Raw genomic sequence first — 16,792 nt, forward strand, 5'->3', positions numbered from 1 at the left:
AGTCTTACCAGTGATGACTGATCCCATTCTCAACATCAGTATCAATAACTGACTTCTACTTTTGCATGCCTTGAGGCCCAAACCACAATTACTGACAGAAGCAAGGATTTACTTAGAAGAAGACAACAGTTCTAATTCTCCCTAATGTTTCTTTTTAAGACGTCTCATCATTAAAGTGGCTGCCTAGTTGAGAGCACCCTCCAAGAGCTAATACAGTTATCTCTTGCTATTTGGTGGACTTTGTGATAGTGGGTGTGACCATATGCCACGTCCCTCAGCAGTGGCAGACAGCTTTGATCCACAATTTGGCCAATGGTACTAATTAAATACAATGTTTCACAGTCAGGCTCATTAATCTTCAGCTAAGAAGCATATGACACAACAGAAATTAACAGCAAAGATGTAGAGTTCAGTTTTGTCCCATTGTTTCCTGACTTGCGTATTTACAGTCTCCATACAATTTAGGACAGTCTCCAGGTTGCCCTAAGGTTATACATATTTTTTTTCTGACGATGGCTAGGGAAGCAACAACAATAATTTTTTATATCAGTGACAAGGTTACTTATTTAGGAGCGGGTATGCCAGTGCCGCTGGACTATGACTTTCTTTCTCTCATCTACTAAAATTACAGTGTCCTAAGTGCTCTTCCATACAGCACCATTACGGATCTCCTGAAGAGAAAGTTTTATAGCAAGGATTTCTTCTTTCTGTAATTATGCTGTTTCCTTCCTGTTATTCTGTAAGTAAATCTGTGATTTTAATATTAATCACAGAATCTGACAAAAATTTATGTTGGAAAGGACTTCTAGAGCCACCTAATTCAACCTTATGCTTAGAGTGGGGCCAACTTAGACATTAGACCAGTTTGCTGAGGGCCTTGTGCAGTCAGGTTTTGAAGACCTGCTGGCTACAACCTTGCTAATGCAGCCTTGTATTTAGTTAGCCTTCATTGCTACAATGGTGAACTTCCAATTTCTATTTAGATTGCTGACAATCAGGGCCTCTAGTTACTTCTTTGCAGATCTACTACCTAGACAGTCCCCATCCTACACTGCTGCATGGGACTATTCTATCCTAGCTGCAGGACTTTTCCCTAATTTCTGTTCAATTTCATGTGGCTTCCATTATCAATTGCTTGTCTAGGTATCTCTGAATGGCAGCCCTGCCCTCCAATGCATCAACCACTATCCAAATTACTGTCATCCACAAACCTACTAGGCACGTATTCAATCCCATTGTCCAAGTTGTTGATTAAGATGTTAACAGGATCATCCCAAGCATCAATCCCAGAGGAACGCTACTTGGAATTTTGAACTGTTGACTACCACTTTTTTTTTCCAGCCACTGGAAGCTCCAGGTATCCTACCCCCATATTGCTACATATGGTATAATATAATATACTGTTGTTGAATCACAAAAGGAAAAGACAGGAAGGAAGCAAACAACTTATCAGCTATAGGTATGTGAAAAAGTAGTATTTTAAAGGGTTAACTATATCTTTAAGAATCATACTGTGATTTTTTTCAATCCCTGATTCACTAATAGGAATTTTATGACATCTTTCTACCTTCATCTTTCTTCTGCTGATCTTCTTACATGGATAATCCGTGCATCCCTAAATGCATGGATTCCTTAAAATATGCATTTTGTTTAACAACAGCTAAGCATGCTTTTGGAAAACTGCAACCAGATAGTTTAAGTAGCCAGGTAATCTTTCCTGGTGCATATAACAGACAAGGCTATTTCCAACACCACCTTCTTTTAAAGCCACCTGCTACAAACTGTGGACTAAGCTCTATCAGATCATTTTCAGTTTCACTGCAAGAGAAGGAACCAAGTCTTCTTAGCAAGGAAACATCAGAACCACTGCAAGCATCACTGCCTTAAACCAGATGCAAGACACTTTATTCACACCATTGTTCCCACAGTACTTACCCGCTAATATATCATGCCTTGATGATCAGAAAAATGAAAGGAAAAAATAATTTATTTTAAGGTGAGTAAACAGAAAAAAAAAAGAACCCAACTTCAATCAACTTATAGGTATCTGGACATTGGAATCAGAGGGTAAGGACACTCTTTTGTTTTTTATGTTTGTGCTACTGAGTTCAGACAGTGTGGAGAAGAAAACTGAGAAAAAGATGCCTGAAGGATGGTGAAACTGGGATTTGGCAGCTGTCAGAGGGAAAGAACTGAGGTCACAAGGAAAAGCTAAAAGCTTCAACAGACATAATCAAGTCATAGATGCATACGTGTCTGTATGTGTATAAAATACATTATGTCACCATCAAAAAATTATTGTAGAATATAATAGTACGCTAACTTCTACTGTGGCAGTTTATTTCTTCATTTACAGATAGAAAAACATGAAGAAACTTTGCCAAAGCAAACAAACTGTAAGTGCAAATAGAGTTTTAAATTACATTAACATACTAGAAGAACATCTGGTACAAACACTGTCAACTTTCCACGCATTCTTAGATAAGTATTTGTGGTTAGTGTTTCAGCTGCACTGGGCTTTTTTTAAAATTATTTTTCTAATGAACTATGGTCACAGTTCATAAATGCTCAAAGAATGTTCTCACAAAATAAATAATCATGAATAAGCTCTCAGTCTAAATTTCTCACCCCAAACACTGCTTTGCAGTGCATCTTCATGTTTAACTCCCTCATCTGCAACTGTGCTGTTAGCTTTTGTGAAGATGGTAAGTAAGCTGTTTCTATACAAGCTACAAATTACTGCTTGTAATCCTCTAATTCACTGGTAAAACAGAATTAAAACATGAAAATAAAATAATAATCTGATAAACAACAGCAAGTAAAAACATGAAGTACTACCTTTAGTAAAAATACCAAGATACTAGCAATGACCAGCACAAATTGGGCTGGTGCTCACTATGGAACAAAGATCTGGAGGAAGGCAAACCATGTATCACATATTTGCAGACCGAATAGCCTAGATAGTCTGTGGTACTACTGTTAGAAGGACATAATCAAAACACTTGTTATAGATTACTAGGATCAGAAGTATAGCCTTTACAATAACTCTGACGTAGCTTATACTCCAGTTGCTGACATAGACATTAAGATTGGCAGAGGTTTCTGCACCAATAAAACATGTGGACCAAGAAAAATATATTAAATGATCTCAGGTTTTTCTTAATTATAAGAAAGTCAGTCAAATTGTATCTTACAACAGTTTACGTCTACTTCTCACAAGTAGAAACATTTAAGTTGTTTTTAAAGAATGTTAATCCCAAATGAGGAAGAATGTTTGATTTTGCTATAAATACTTTGAAAATCCTAATTTTATTCTGCCACTGTTGTTTGGTGTCTATCAGACTGAGGTCAGGACATTCTCATGGCAAATTTCAAATTTTTACTTTCTGTCCTCATAGCACTGTTGGCAGGATCCTGCAAGGTCCCTACAGAATTAAAGTGATGCTCTGCTGAGTGATTTTTTGAGCCTGAAGTGTGAATTCCATAGTTTGCATGAACTACCTACACCTTTCCGCTGCCAGCTCTGGTCTTGCATGCCAGTGCACATCAATCCCAACTTGCAATACTCTGAATATTACAGTCTTTGGCCTATTCTGAACTGCGCAAAACCACTGTGCTAAAATACATGATGATTCCCCAGTGTCCACAAAACTTCATATTGGACAGAAAAGACAACAATTTAATTGTCCAGTTGTTATCAAGCAAATGACAAAAGTCTACATATACACAACATAAGGCTAATAATCATTTACTGTTTTAAGATCATTAAGCTTCTGTTCCTCATACATACAAAACTGATCAACAGTTCATCATAATTTTAAATCATTTTTGTTGACTATACAGATTAATAAGCCACCTTTGTTCCTTCCTTATTTATTCTGGAAAATATATTCTAGTCCTAAAACATACTGAAGTGCTTTACTTCCACTGGTGACCTTAAGAGCTTAATACCTGCCCATACATAGTCCGAGGAAGTTCTGAAAACCCACCTAAAGATTTTAATTTTGGAAAATTCACATTTAAGAAGATACAAGATCCATATCTTTCATTAATAAATTTTCAAATGCAAATATATTGTTTATGCACTTACACATTCCTCTATGATGTATTCTTATGAAAAGTTTTTATAGGTTATATCTTTTATATGCTATTTCAGAAAGAAAAACAACATTTATAATACATTTACTGAAATTAAAAAAAAAAAGAATATTCTTTTGATGTTTACTGGATCAAGCTCTGCAGAATAGAAATATGTTACCAAAAAGTCAAGGATTCTTAGCAAGATAAAACCAGGATAACGTTAAATATTGATACTCAGATGAACCATATTGGTCATAGTAGTAAGGCAAAATCTGGCAAAGGAAAATTAAAACTATTGCTGGTATGTATATTACCAATTCCCCATACAGATGTTTGTGGGCTAGAGACAGAACTTAGCCATAAAGGATGGCAACTGATCCTGTAGCAGAGGTACAGCTTTTCATTACTGTTTCTTTACTCCTGTGGTCATTGGATTTTAGAAGTAAAAATACTTACTTTCCACCTTAAGGGAAAATAACGTTGCTTGACTAAAACGTTCCCTTGGGAAAGAAAAACCAAAAAAACCCAAACAAAAAACAATGGAAAGTTTTCCTTAATGTTTAACTTGCTGACCAATGTTACTGGTTACACTATGTTTGAAGTGAAATGAGCCTTTCCTTGGCTATGCTGACTGTCCCATACCATCAGGAGATCCAAGAGACTGGCAGTGCCTGCTTATTGTTCATTTGCAGCACGGGACTATTCACTGGGTTACTAAAGCAATTTTCAGTTCACACCCTTTTCTAAATTTAGTCTATGCCAGCTCCAGGACAGTAATACAGATTAGTTGCAATGATATATCAGAGAAGTTCCTGCAAATACAAAGGTGCAAAGCTTATTAAATTTTATCTTTGAAGGACTATGTATGATGTGATACAATTATGACTGTCAAGGTGTAAGACTGAATGGAAGAAAGTTTAATAAACCTACTTTCTGCTTTCTCAAGAAAAACGGATATGCACAGATGATATAAACCCACCTTGCTATAACCACAAGGTTAATACAGTAGTTATCTACCAATATTTCATCCTGCAAATGAAACAAATTCCACATCAGCTTCTGAAGCAAAATACTATTCCTGAAATTTTCCATAAAATGGTACAAAGACAAAACAAAGTACAATTCCATGGCCATTATACTAAGTGGGTTTGCAGACTCAAAGAAGTTTCAGGAAATTTAAACAGATGCTATAACATGTTGCTTAAATGAGTTTGCACAACACAATAATTTGGACTGGACAATGTATTACACAAGAGAAGTATTGGTAAGAAAGGGATATATACATTTTTTGCAACAGAAAAGGTGAGATACTTCATCATTTGTCAGAATGGTACTAGCTGGGCAAGAAGTACCAAGTTAGGAAAAAAGCTTTTTATTCAAAGTTTTGGTCCACTTTTCCATGATACTTTACTGCCTCCTTTTCATACTTTTAAATAGTACGTAATATTCTATTCAGTTTGTTATTAATTTGAAAAAAAGAACAGTTCTTAAACCTTGCTGTACTTTTAAATGGTTAAGCAGTACCAAGAGCCTCAAGAGGGATTTCGTTAAATACATATTTTAGGATTGACTTACCTATAAAAAAGTTTTAACTTGCTCGCTTTAAGCAAACAAATTTCAAATATCCTCAGATGTTCCTAAATTGTTTTTATATTCTAGGCAGACTATAAAAGTGTATGTGTAACACAATTACTTGGTCTAATTATAATATACAACAGAAATAGGCTGTTCTTGAGATTCTCTGCAAAGAGTTAATTTAACCTGTCTTATGATCACAAAATGAAAGACTGATGTGGGTTAAGTTTTTCTTTTGCTCAAAAGTTTTAAACATATAAATTCAAAATGCTCTTTTTTTTTTTTTTTTTTTTTTACACATTTTCTTTTGCACATTCAAATGGGAGAGAAGGAGACTTTATAACTGTACTCATTTCAGTACACTGACATATAGTTCACATGAAGTAACAAAGATTCCCTACCTTGATGGACTGACTGTAAGGTCCTATGCTAGCAGGTGCCCAGTGGGAAATGCTCTGTACATGCATGACCAGTTTTTCATCACGTAACACATCATCTGTTGCAGTGTCATACTTATGTGTAAGGCAGTCAATGCAAAACAGTATTCCATCAGGTAACAGGGTTTCCACACATACTCTGAAAACACAAGACAATTATTTTTTTTCAAACAGAAAGTTTGCTTGCACCAGGTTTCAGCATTTATTTTCCATAGTTTTTTCGTTTGGATACTATGTTATAAAATTTTGTCAGGAACAACAACAACAAAAAGCTATGGTATCGCAATACCCTGCTAGCATTTACACTGTTTTCTCCTCTCCAAATAATGATCAGCTTCAGACTTCCAGCAAGATAATCTCCATTATGAAGGAGAAACTAGCACCATATCCAATGTCGTATTTCCATTTGGTTGTTTTTATAATGTGTATTACTTTATTAAGAATACATGAATTTTTTATTAAAAAAACCTTGACCACAGAACTCTGGCAATGCCAGATAAATTATGCTAAGCAGCCTTCAGACTGAGTGTATCATTGTCATATTCTTACGTTCATGCATTTTTCACTGAATCTCCTTCCAATGGTTGGACTAGAGGTTCAGGTTCTAAAAAGCAGCAGCTTATTGTTCCTTTACACGCTTCTCACATGTTATCATGCAATACTGAGCATATTTTTCTGTTATACCTCAAACTGCATGACAGACACACACTTATGACAGGACTGAAAACCTACTTAAGCATTCATTTAAAAAGTTCATTTTTGTTTGCTCCAAGGAAGACTAAGTGCCAGCATGGACAGACAGACAGACGGTCTGTTGCATGTGGCCAGTGAAAAAGCAGGGGATATACGGGGGGAAATCATCATTTCAAAGCCTGAAAAATAATTATATTTGCAGTCCATGCATAAAAAAGTCATTTAGCTCCCAGCAGGAATCCAACAAAAAATCACTGGTTCTCTTTACATATCATATAACATAATCTTACAAAATTCTTCTCATCTTGCTTATTTCTTCCAAGAAAACTATTTTTCTCCCCTCCTCCCACATGCAAATACAGTATTTTTTCTTCATTACCACCATCATAAGCATGGATGAATGGATTTTCTGCTTGGGCTGGTAAATTTTCAAGACAATTTTGCAAATTTAGTGCAGATCCACACCCTTGAGTCAGTGCTTCCAGCATACTGCTTGTGAGAACTCCCACAACCAGGTCTCTGTGCATAATGCAATGATGCAGCCATGCAAACTGCTGTATAATTTTTTCTTCTGGACAAAATGCAACATAAATCTGTTTGTTCCATAAATATAATCATAAAAAGCCATTTTCCTGCAACTTCCTAATCTTTCTACATGTTATTTTAGTGATGGAAGACTACGTGGCTCACTATGCAAATGTGGAGGCTTAAAACATGCAGCAGCATGAGAAATGAAGGAAGCTAAATCAGGAGAAGTGTCATAAAGAGAACTTAACATACATAGGAGTGGAGATTCATTTTGTGTAGTTTACAGCTGGGACTAGATCCCTCCTCTGAAGGCACACACAACCAATACTCCATCCCTCTGTGATTTAGTAATCCTGGCCTGCAATCAGCATTTGAAGAAGCTTCTTCCTGCCCTCTTTTAGTCTCTTCTGACACCCAGACAGTGTAGGAGAATGTGAATCTATGATGATATACATTATCTTAACAATGTCTTTTAACTATTTGTCATGCTATACTTAAAATTCACATGCCTATACTACACTTCATATTTTGTAATAAGAGTATCAAATATAGTATTTTACATTAGAAAATTGCTAAACAGTTGGTTTTAAAAATATGAACAAGACGTGAGGTCTGACCTCACAGTTGACCCTACTTTGAGCAAGGGATTGGACTAGATGACCTGCAGAGGTCCCTTCCAGCCTGTATTAACCTATGAGCCAAGTTGAATTTTTCAAGCTATGGCAGTTCTGCATACTGAGCATATTATCTCAGATACTTAAGAATATGAATTACTGTAATAAGGAACAAGCCCTTTTGACAAAGGCAGTAAATTTTACAAATGGAAAATTAGCATTAACACACAACTTTAAAAAAAAAACCAGAACAAAAATTTCATGGGCTAGGTGTTTGTTATCCAGTTTCCAATGGAAAGAAACAAAACAACCAACACACCCAAATAACACAGGAATCACATACTGCATACCTAGACCATCAAGCTGTTTCATTATGTCAGAGGTGGACTTGGATGCAACGTTTAAAATTCTGTACAACAGATATTTAAAAGCTGTGATTTGGGGATCTATGAATGAAAGTGTTAGCATCAGAGTATTCAGAAGTCTGAAATAATTTCTTTTCATACTTCCATTCTTACTGAATATGTAAGTGCAGCTAAGCTACTCACTAATAATCATTATCTGATGGAAACACAAGATATTAAGAACAACCTCACTGGATCAAGCCAAAGATCCATCTAGTCCAGTATTCATCTTCAACCACAGCCAAGCAGGGGAAGAAAAGGAACAGAGTAAGTAGATATTGGTACTGTCTTGAAACAACTCCCAGTATCTCATGATGTGCATCTCAGGCACATCCTCAGCTAACAATTTTGCTTTTGTATTTAACAAAATAAAGAGAACAAGGTGAATAAGGTTTGTCACAAGGACCTAGAAGGTTCCAAACCTCATCACTTTTAGGAAGACTTAATAATGATTGATAGTAAGGCTTCAGCAAGGCTTTTGACACCACGTACCATAACATACTCATAGAGAAGCTGTTGCTGTATGGGCTGGATAAGCAGACAGTGAGGTGGATTGAAAACTAGCTGAATGGCCAGGCACAGACGGTGGAGAGTAGCGGCACAAAGTCTCACAGGTGGCCAGTAACTAGCGGTGTACCTCGGGAGTCTATACCAGGCCCAGTCCTATTCAACATCTTCATTAATCATCTGGATGATAGGGCAGAGTGTACCCTTGGCAAGTTTGCAGAAGATACAAAACTGGGAGGAATGGCTGATATGCCAGAGGTTTGTGTTGCCATCCAGATGGATCTCAACAGGCTGGAGAAAAAAGCACACAGGAACTTCATGAAGTTCAACAAGGAGAACTTGAAAGTCCTGCACCTGGGGAGGAACAAACCCATGGTCCAGTATATCCTGGCGGCCAACTGGCTCAAAGGTCCAGAGAAGGACCTGGAGGCTCCTGATGGACACCAAGTTCAACACGAGCCAGCAACGTGCCCTTGTGGCAAAGAGGGCTGGTGATATCTTGGGCTGCATTCAGAGGGGCGTTGCCAGCAGGTCAAGGGAGGCAAAAAAACAAGAAAAGCAAACAAAATCCCACCAATACAGAAGAGTTGTCAGTTCAATCAAGTCACAGAGGAGAACTGAGACTTGCAAAAATGTATTATGCTTCTGTAAGTCTATTTAAGGGGAGCATTTATAAACCTTATGGTATATATTAAGGCAAAAATTTCTGACCCTAGTGTTTTTCAGTTGAGCAGACCTGATGTGATTACTCCAAAAGGCAGCAAAAGTCTACTTCTAAGTCTGTGAGGCACAAACATTTGGACAAAAGCTTCATAAATATGGTAACAATAATTCGGTATATTATAGTGTATCATAAATATACTATAGCAGTAGCATAAATATACTATAGCAGTAGTCTAATCCTACCTTGCTGGTGGACACAAATCAAATTGTGTCACATAAACTGAATTTATAACACTGAAATCTTTCATGCTCTTTATATACAGATGAACCAAAATAATATCCTTCAGTTTCAATCCCTCTGAAGTCATATTAGCTGCAGGATAAAAATAATATAGCTGTTAAAGACAGAATATTTTAAATGTGTGTAGAAAGACAGCATAGGCATCCTGGTTTCATTCAGCAAAATCAACTGGTAATAACCTAACAGTTGTCTAAACATGACTGAAGGCTTTGCAACATATTACCTTTCCCCACATAATACCCATTTTTTTCATGAAATGCTTTCTCATGTTAGTTTTCCAAATATACAGAAACAGAATATGAATAAATTTTATCCACCCTGAGCAGTGGTGAATTCTTGCCCGAAGAAAACATATCATGCATTAATGCGTATAGAGATATGTAACAGTCCGAATTCCTTGTATATGTAAGTTTTATTATCTCCTATTTTTTTTATTTTCAGCCTATGACAGCTAGTAATCTATAAAGGACTTGGAATCACAAAAGTATAGAACTGGAAGGGACAATAAGGGGTCCTGTAGTACATCACATTCTTCAAAGAAAAGATCAGATATTTATATAGTATTCCACAGGGATGCTTGTCTAAGCTGTTTTTAAAAACCCTCACTACAATAATAATCTCCGCATAAACAAAGAGTTATAAACGGCAAGACAGACAATGGGAAACAGAAGTGCCCACAGGAGAAATGAAGGAAAGATGAGAGCAGAGGCAAGTTCAAGCAGACAGTTAAAGAAAAGATACTGGGAAGTCATGATCATCTGAATGTGTATGCAAGAAGATTCCAGTCATAGCACTTAAGGAGAATGTATTACTCTTACATAGTCAATACCACAACAAGACACGTGAATCAGCTCTGCAGTTTGGACCCTTTGTAACTCATGAGCAACAGAAACTAAATGAAGACAAAATCTTCTCTGAATACAGAACATATATAATAACAGTCCCATGTGACCTAACTTAAACGAGCTATGTAAAGTTCTTCTCAGTGTAGCTTTGGGGATCTTGTCCTTTAATGTTACAGTGTGTACCTGTATATACTTTTATATTTGTTTTCAAGTGGAGAAGTACAAGAGTATAAAGACAATCTCTGTTGGCTGTTGCTTCAGTAATAAACAAATACTTTTTGTGTAAAACTTTTCTGTGCTTTTAAAGACAGTTCAGGAGTTGGCACTCTTCCATAAAGGTTAGTTTGGTCACACCAATGCTGAATTTTGCTCTAAATGTCTCAGATTTACTTAGTCATACTGCTATTAGTGTTGGCAATCTGAAAAGGGGAATTGTCACTGACAGAAAAGGAAGTGTGCACTAAGTGATATAAAAGATTATATAGCAACTGACATAGAACTACTATTAAGTCAAGATACATCTCCAGAAATATCAGCTGAGAAATTAGCACACAATGATAATTCTGTCCAGAAATATGTATGTATTTGAATGCTGCCTGATAGCAATCTCTAGGTCAATACCAGCTGCTATGTCACCAGTCAAGGAGGAAACAAGGACATTTTTCAAATTTCCAGCCAGCATTTTAGTCAAGAAGAAAGAGTTTTGGCCTGCAGTTAAAAGTTCTGCAGCATTATATAGAATACTGGAGGGGAAAAAAAAGCCCAAACTGACACCCCCATCCCCCCTGCCCCAGTCTAAATTTAAAATGCATAAGCCAACAAACTAACTCTAACTTGTGGACATATAACAGTATTAGAGCAAATTGAAGGCAAGAGATTTGGATAAATTTGTAATTTCTAGCTTTATTTTAAAAAATCTTCTTAAAGTAAGTAAAAGTACAATATCCTTTTCCTCTGCAAGAATTAGAGGAACGATTGGAAATAGCTTGCCCCTAGCTTGTAAGCAGAATAAAACTGACCTCCCAAAGCACTCCATCTAGCGGAAAGGCATAAACGAACTAGTTACCAACCCACCACTTGGGTTCTTGACAACAACTCTTACACAGCACATCTCCAGGATGTACAGGGAAACCATACAGCCTTTCTGTCTAATTTCAAGCCATTCACCGCTCCTAAGAATTTATATAATTAAAAAGTCAGGTGAGACTCATCCTTACTTAGGCAAAACTGCCTAAAAAGAACTGACCCAAAAGGTAATATCGGCTGAAGTACAGCTTACTTTTTTTAAATGGGTTATCCAGGATCCATAGGCTAAGAGCCACAAAAGATGGTATGCAAACTGTCTACAGGAAGTAGCATTTTAAACTAAGTTTTCATGTAATAACAATCTATGTAGTTCCCTTCAAGCCTCTGGAACTTTTCCATGGTACAGCTGCACAAGAGTTACTTCATATATAAAGCACTGCAATCTCTGTCATCTTCCAATCATATTTAAAGAAAAGTTTAGCAAAAGAGTTTAAGAAAATAAATGTAAACAATAATGTACTGCATTCCCTCCCGTTCTTGGCTTCACAGGAGAATTCCATCCACTTTACAGAACAACCATGTTTCATAACATCAAGTAATAAATTTCCATTTCTGAATCCTTTTGGCAGCACTTATCTGCTTTAGAGGTGATTAAATCAATTAACCCAGCAAAGAGGTTAAAAAGACTGTGCTTATGCCATTCTCACAGAACTGTATAGATCGTGAGTTCAGAAAAAGCCTTGTGCATATTTGCAGATCAGTTAAGTTCTCAGAAACAAATCGTTTCTTTTGCCGTGACAGAACCATAATTCATTCAGTCTTCCACACCCACTTCCAAAAAGAGAAAAACAGAAGAAAATGTGAGAACTGGCATTTTCTACCAAGGATCAGAATATTACCACTTTTTTTTTTACTATAATACAGCTAATGCAAGTAATTTGCTGAAAGCAATAGGCTACTGTACTAGTCAAAGACACATCTTTTTTAACAGATGCTAAGGCAAATTATATAATGTTTGTACTGGCAGATTTCCATTCAAATATAATGAGAAGATTTACACTAAATACTATTGTCTTTTACTAGACGCTTGATCACATCCACCTTGCTGATTTCCAAGCAATCGAAAACTAGCTTAATGATGTTCTACAAAGTACAACTTCTTTGCTTCTGAAAAAAGTTCTAGGGTTTATCATCCTATATTCAATTATGAATACTCAGCAGCCCATGCAAAAAAAAAAAAAGATTTTACAGGACAATACCTCACACAAATTCGTGAACAAGAATATGAGCCTACCCATTTAGATACTAAAAATTATTTCAATATTTATGAATGAAAAGAAGCCTGTGTAAACATGCTTTATTTAAAATTTAGAATGAAAAAAAATATGAAACAAAAATGTTCACATTTTATTTTATATGTCAGTATCTTGTAAGAGGGGGATGGATAGTAAGGGACCTGGATTTCATGATTCCCAAGATAGCAATGTCTCCTTTACATTAAGAATATAAATGAGATTTACTGCTACTGACCTAATCCTAGATGCGAAAACGTGCAACAGCTTTCTAGGAAACTTAATTTAAAATTATGGTAGCTACAAAAGTGCTTTAGCAAGTAGACAGCATCCACAGCACACATGCACACTCACACACAGTATATATTGCAAGAAAGCTATAAAACAAGTTATAAAGTGAGTAAGTACTGTGGAAATAGTGTTGTTACAGTGATATGAACACTACTCTGGCTTTCTAGGGTCTTCAAAAGCCAGTCAAATTATGATGTGTTCAATATTAAAGCTGGCAGTCTTGATATCAATGATTCCAATCAAATACAAAATGCAATGGCAAACTGCCAACCACAACATTTAAAGTTATAAAACCATACGACAATACAGATTCTTAGTTAATACCATATTAAAAACAGTATAGTTAACAGTAGATAATGCATTAACTGAATAAAGCACCTTGGAGAGAAGAAAATGCTTCCCTTGCTGCCTCTTGAGCATTTTTGCCTTTTGATGGAAGGAAGTGGGCAGTGATACCTGAAAACCACTGGTAACCACTTGGGGATTTTCCTGAACTTCCAAACACCTTGGCTATGGGAAATGAAGAAAAGCACTGTGATTATAATAATGAAGGATTTCAGATTAACCTAGAATATATTTTAAATTGTTTAAGCAAGAAGAACTTCTACAGAAAAATAAAAAAAAAAAATCACAAACTGTAAAAACAGCTTCAAAAAATATTTACAGACAAACAGATATAAACCAAAAACTTAAAAGTACGTGTGCTGGTAACAAAGCTTCCAAATGCTACTTGACAAATCCTTCTCCAACACTGCCTTCAGAAAATACACCTGCAAGTAGTACTTAGCTGAGAATTTCAGTACTTTCTTTCCTCCTTTCCATTTTTGCTGACCTTTTACAATTTCTCTACCTGTTTTGATACAGACTTGGCACAAGACATGACACTGAAAAGCTAAAATTTTCAAAATAATCTAAGTGACACAGGAACAGATTTTCAAACTTATATGCCAAATTTTAGTGGAAGTTAGGTATTTAACCTGGTTCTGATCATATTAGCAAATGCATAACGTGTTTAGATTTTTTTTTAACATCCCACCAGGCACTTACCCATATTCAAGAGCATAAATACCATTCAATATCAAACACTGTTATGTTATGAAACTTAATTTTCAGGAAAAGTTTACTAATCTTTGGGTGTAGGGTAACAGTGATGCTGTGGTAATTCAATGAGGTACCAATCTATGGAATCGGGTTTATCTTGCATTAATCGCCTCATGTTTGAGGCAGTGCTAGTATCAGGCATATGATTAGTTACTGCAGCTCACCTAAGAGACAGTAACTTGCTAGGCTGCTAAACTTGATCATGCGATCATGAATGTCACCCTGAGGTTGCTTGGGTGGGGAAAGACTCATACACTACATAAGCAGGTTGAACGGTTGAATTTTGTACTTCGTTTTAGAGTTTGCTTGTCTAGCTTCTGTTTAAAAACAGTAGAGTATCAGTACAGGTGTAATTAGACCTTTTAAATAAAACTCAATCCCTCCACTTGAATGATTATATTATAGTAATTTCATTCACACAAACAGAACGCATAAATGTGTGTTTTCTGAAAGAAAGAAGGAAAATGGGTTATGCTCCTTCTGTAAAATAACATGAAATTCATCATTACCAGAGATCTATTCATTCCTATCAGAAAGCTGCATTGTAGTATGAACTCTTTTTTTTTTCAGGCTGGTTATTAAAGGTCACGAACATTCTTTTCAGGAGTGTTCTTATAGTAATTTAACAGCATACTCCACCACGGCATGAAATATTCAATATTATTTTTCTAATGAAAGCTGTGCAAGACTCACTGAAATCCAAAGTATTATGTTTCGAAGACTTCCAGAGGACTAGAATGTTTTTCTGTGGTTCATCCTCTTCTGATGAAGGGAAAATATCATCATCATCGCAGCTTAGCTCACAAGAACAGCTATTGGCCATAAACATACCTGAAGATTCCCCCTGCTTGAGAGAAACATAAAATAAGCAAGTAAATAGCACGCCAAGCAGTATGAAATCAGCACATTTTATCATTCAAATTTTGGGTTTCAGTTACAAAAAATAATATAGCTCAATGGATACGTAAGCTTAGAACAATTCTTGGAAGAACAGCATTAGGATTTCCCACTATTTAGATTGCAGAAACTGGCAGAATACAATGTGCTCCTGTTGACATATCATATGGAATAAAAATGCAGACTTAGTAATAAATAAGGACAACAGATATGAAAAATTATGAGACTCAAGATAAGAGACAGAAAGAATACTATGATGAAGAAATGCTATTCCACAATTATATACAGGACCATTATGTATTCAAAAAATAGTATAAATTAAATGAAAAAGGGAACAAAATAGAAAAGTAAAAATTTGATAATTAACACTGTCACTAAACACATGAAACAGAGCAAAAGACTAACAAGAAAGTTTTAAAACTTTGTGCAACCTTGAATGCAGTCCATGTAAAAAAAAAAAATATTCTTTCTCTTCATCTCACAAAAGACCATCCTTTCCATCAAAGTCACCACACTTTGGAATGTTCAGAGTTTTGAGATACAGAAAAGAGCATTTCCCAAGATTTATACATCAAAGTATTTTCCTGACAAGGAAGGAAAATAATTAATGGTACCTTCTCTTCTTCCCAAACGCTTTCTTAGGCCTAGGAAGAAAAAACTACCCAGCGTACCTTTTAAAGCAAAATACATAGGCAGAGTGCATACTGACTAGTCTTCCAAAATTCTGTGTTCACTATATTTTCAACAAGTCATGTAATTACAGCATACGTATATATATTTTTTTTATTTTTAGAGCAATCAGAACCCCTACTCTCTTCCACCTGATTTTCCAAGGCAGCCTAATCCACAGAGCATGTTGACTTTGGAATCACTACCTTGGCTAATACTACTTGTCTTCATCTAAAACCAATATGAATTATGACAGAATTTATCCATAAACCTGCATGCTGTAACTCCAGATTCTATTGATTAATTTTCTACTCAAAGGTCTCAAATTTCATATAGTGTCTAAACTAGCATTTTACTGTAGGCTTCTTAAATACTAAATTCACAGAAATGATGATAAAGCCAAATAAAGCAAGATAAAGAGTTGACAAAACATGAAGCCTTTGGCAATCCTTAAATATGGATTAGAAACTTGCTGAATATTCTTTTAGCTCACAAATTAGTGTACTATCTATAGAATTTCCATGCAAAATGTCTATGAAAAAGAATATTATTAACATTATACAGCAAACCACTCATAAGGTCATATGAAGTTTGACCCTCTGCATTCTCTGCTTTTTAACAATTGGATCTCATCAAGCTGTCAAACAAAATGGGACATATTAAAAATTACTAATCAAATTCGAATATAGACTTCTTCTTAAAAAGTAATTTTATTGCATTTTTTTCTTTTCTTTGGAAAATAAAACATATCTTATTGCAATTTCAAAAGTTTTCTCTCCATATTAAGGAAAAAAAAAGTGAGGGAAAAAAGGCAGAAAACTATAGTATGCATCAGAAGTCTGCAATAAGAACTCAGCATTTACATCAAT

The 16,792-nt window shown here is 35.6% G+C and overlaps 1 protein-coding gene across 7 annotated transcripts in view; it reads right to left on the minus strand.

The window, feature by feature from the left end:
• The window catches only part of DPH6 (diphthamine biosynthesis 6), a 216,489-nt gene that overhangs the window by 111,793 nt on the left and 87,904 nt on the right, over nt 1–16,792 (minus strand). For 5 of the 7 annotated variants that reach the window (XR_011324769.1, XR_011324766.1, XR_011324768.1 and 2 more), the window contains 4 exons: nt 15,051–15,204; nt 13,635–13,766; nt 9,745–9,874; nt 6,057–6,231 (listed from right to left, as the gene is read on the minus strand). Coding sequence is in view for 3 of the 7 variants with exons in the window: in XM_069784080.1 (XP_069640181.1) it covers nt 6,057–6,231; nt 9,745–9,874; nt 13,635–13,766; nt 15,051–15,204 (591 nt within the window). In the remaining 4 variants the exon portion in view is untranslated. The remainder of the gene's footprint in view (nt 1–6,056; nt 6,232–9,744; nt 9,875–13,634; nt 13,767–15,050; nt 15,205–16,792) is intronic. The other 2 variants (XR_011324767.1, XM_069784079.1) reach the window with 1 other exon arrangement.

Source organism: Haliaeetus albicilla, chromosome 5, assembly GCF_947461875.1.
Source record: "Haliaeetus albicilla chromosome 5, bHalAlb1.1, whole genome shotgun sequence".
Taxonomy (NCBI): domain Eukaryota; kingdom Metazoa; phylum Chordata; class Aves; order Accipitriformes; family Accipitridae; genus Haliaeetus; species Haliaeetus albicilla.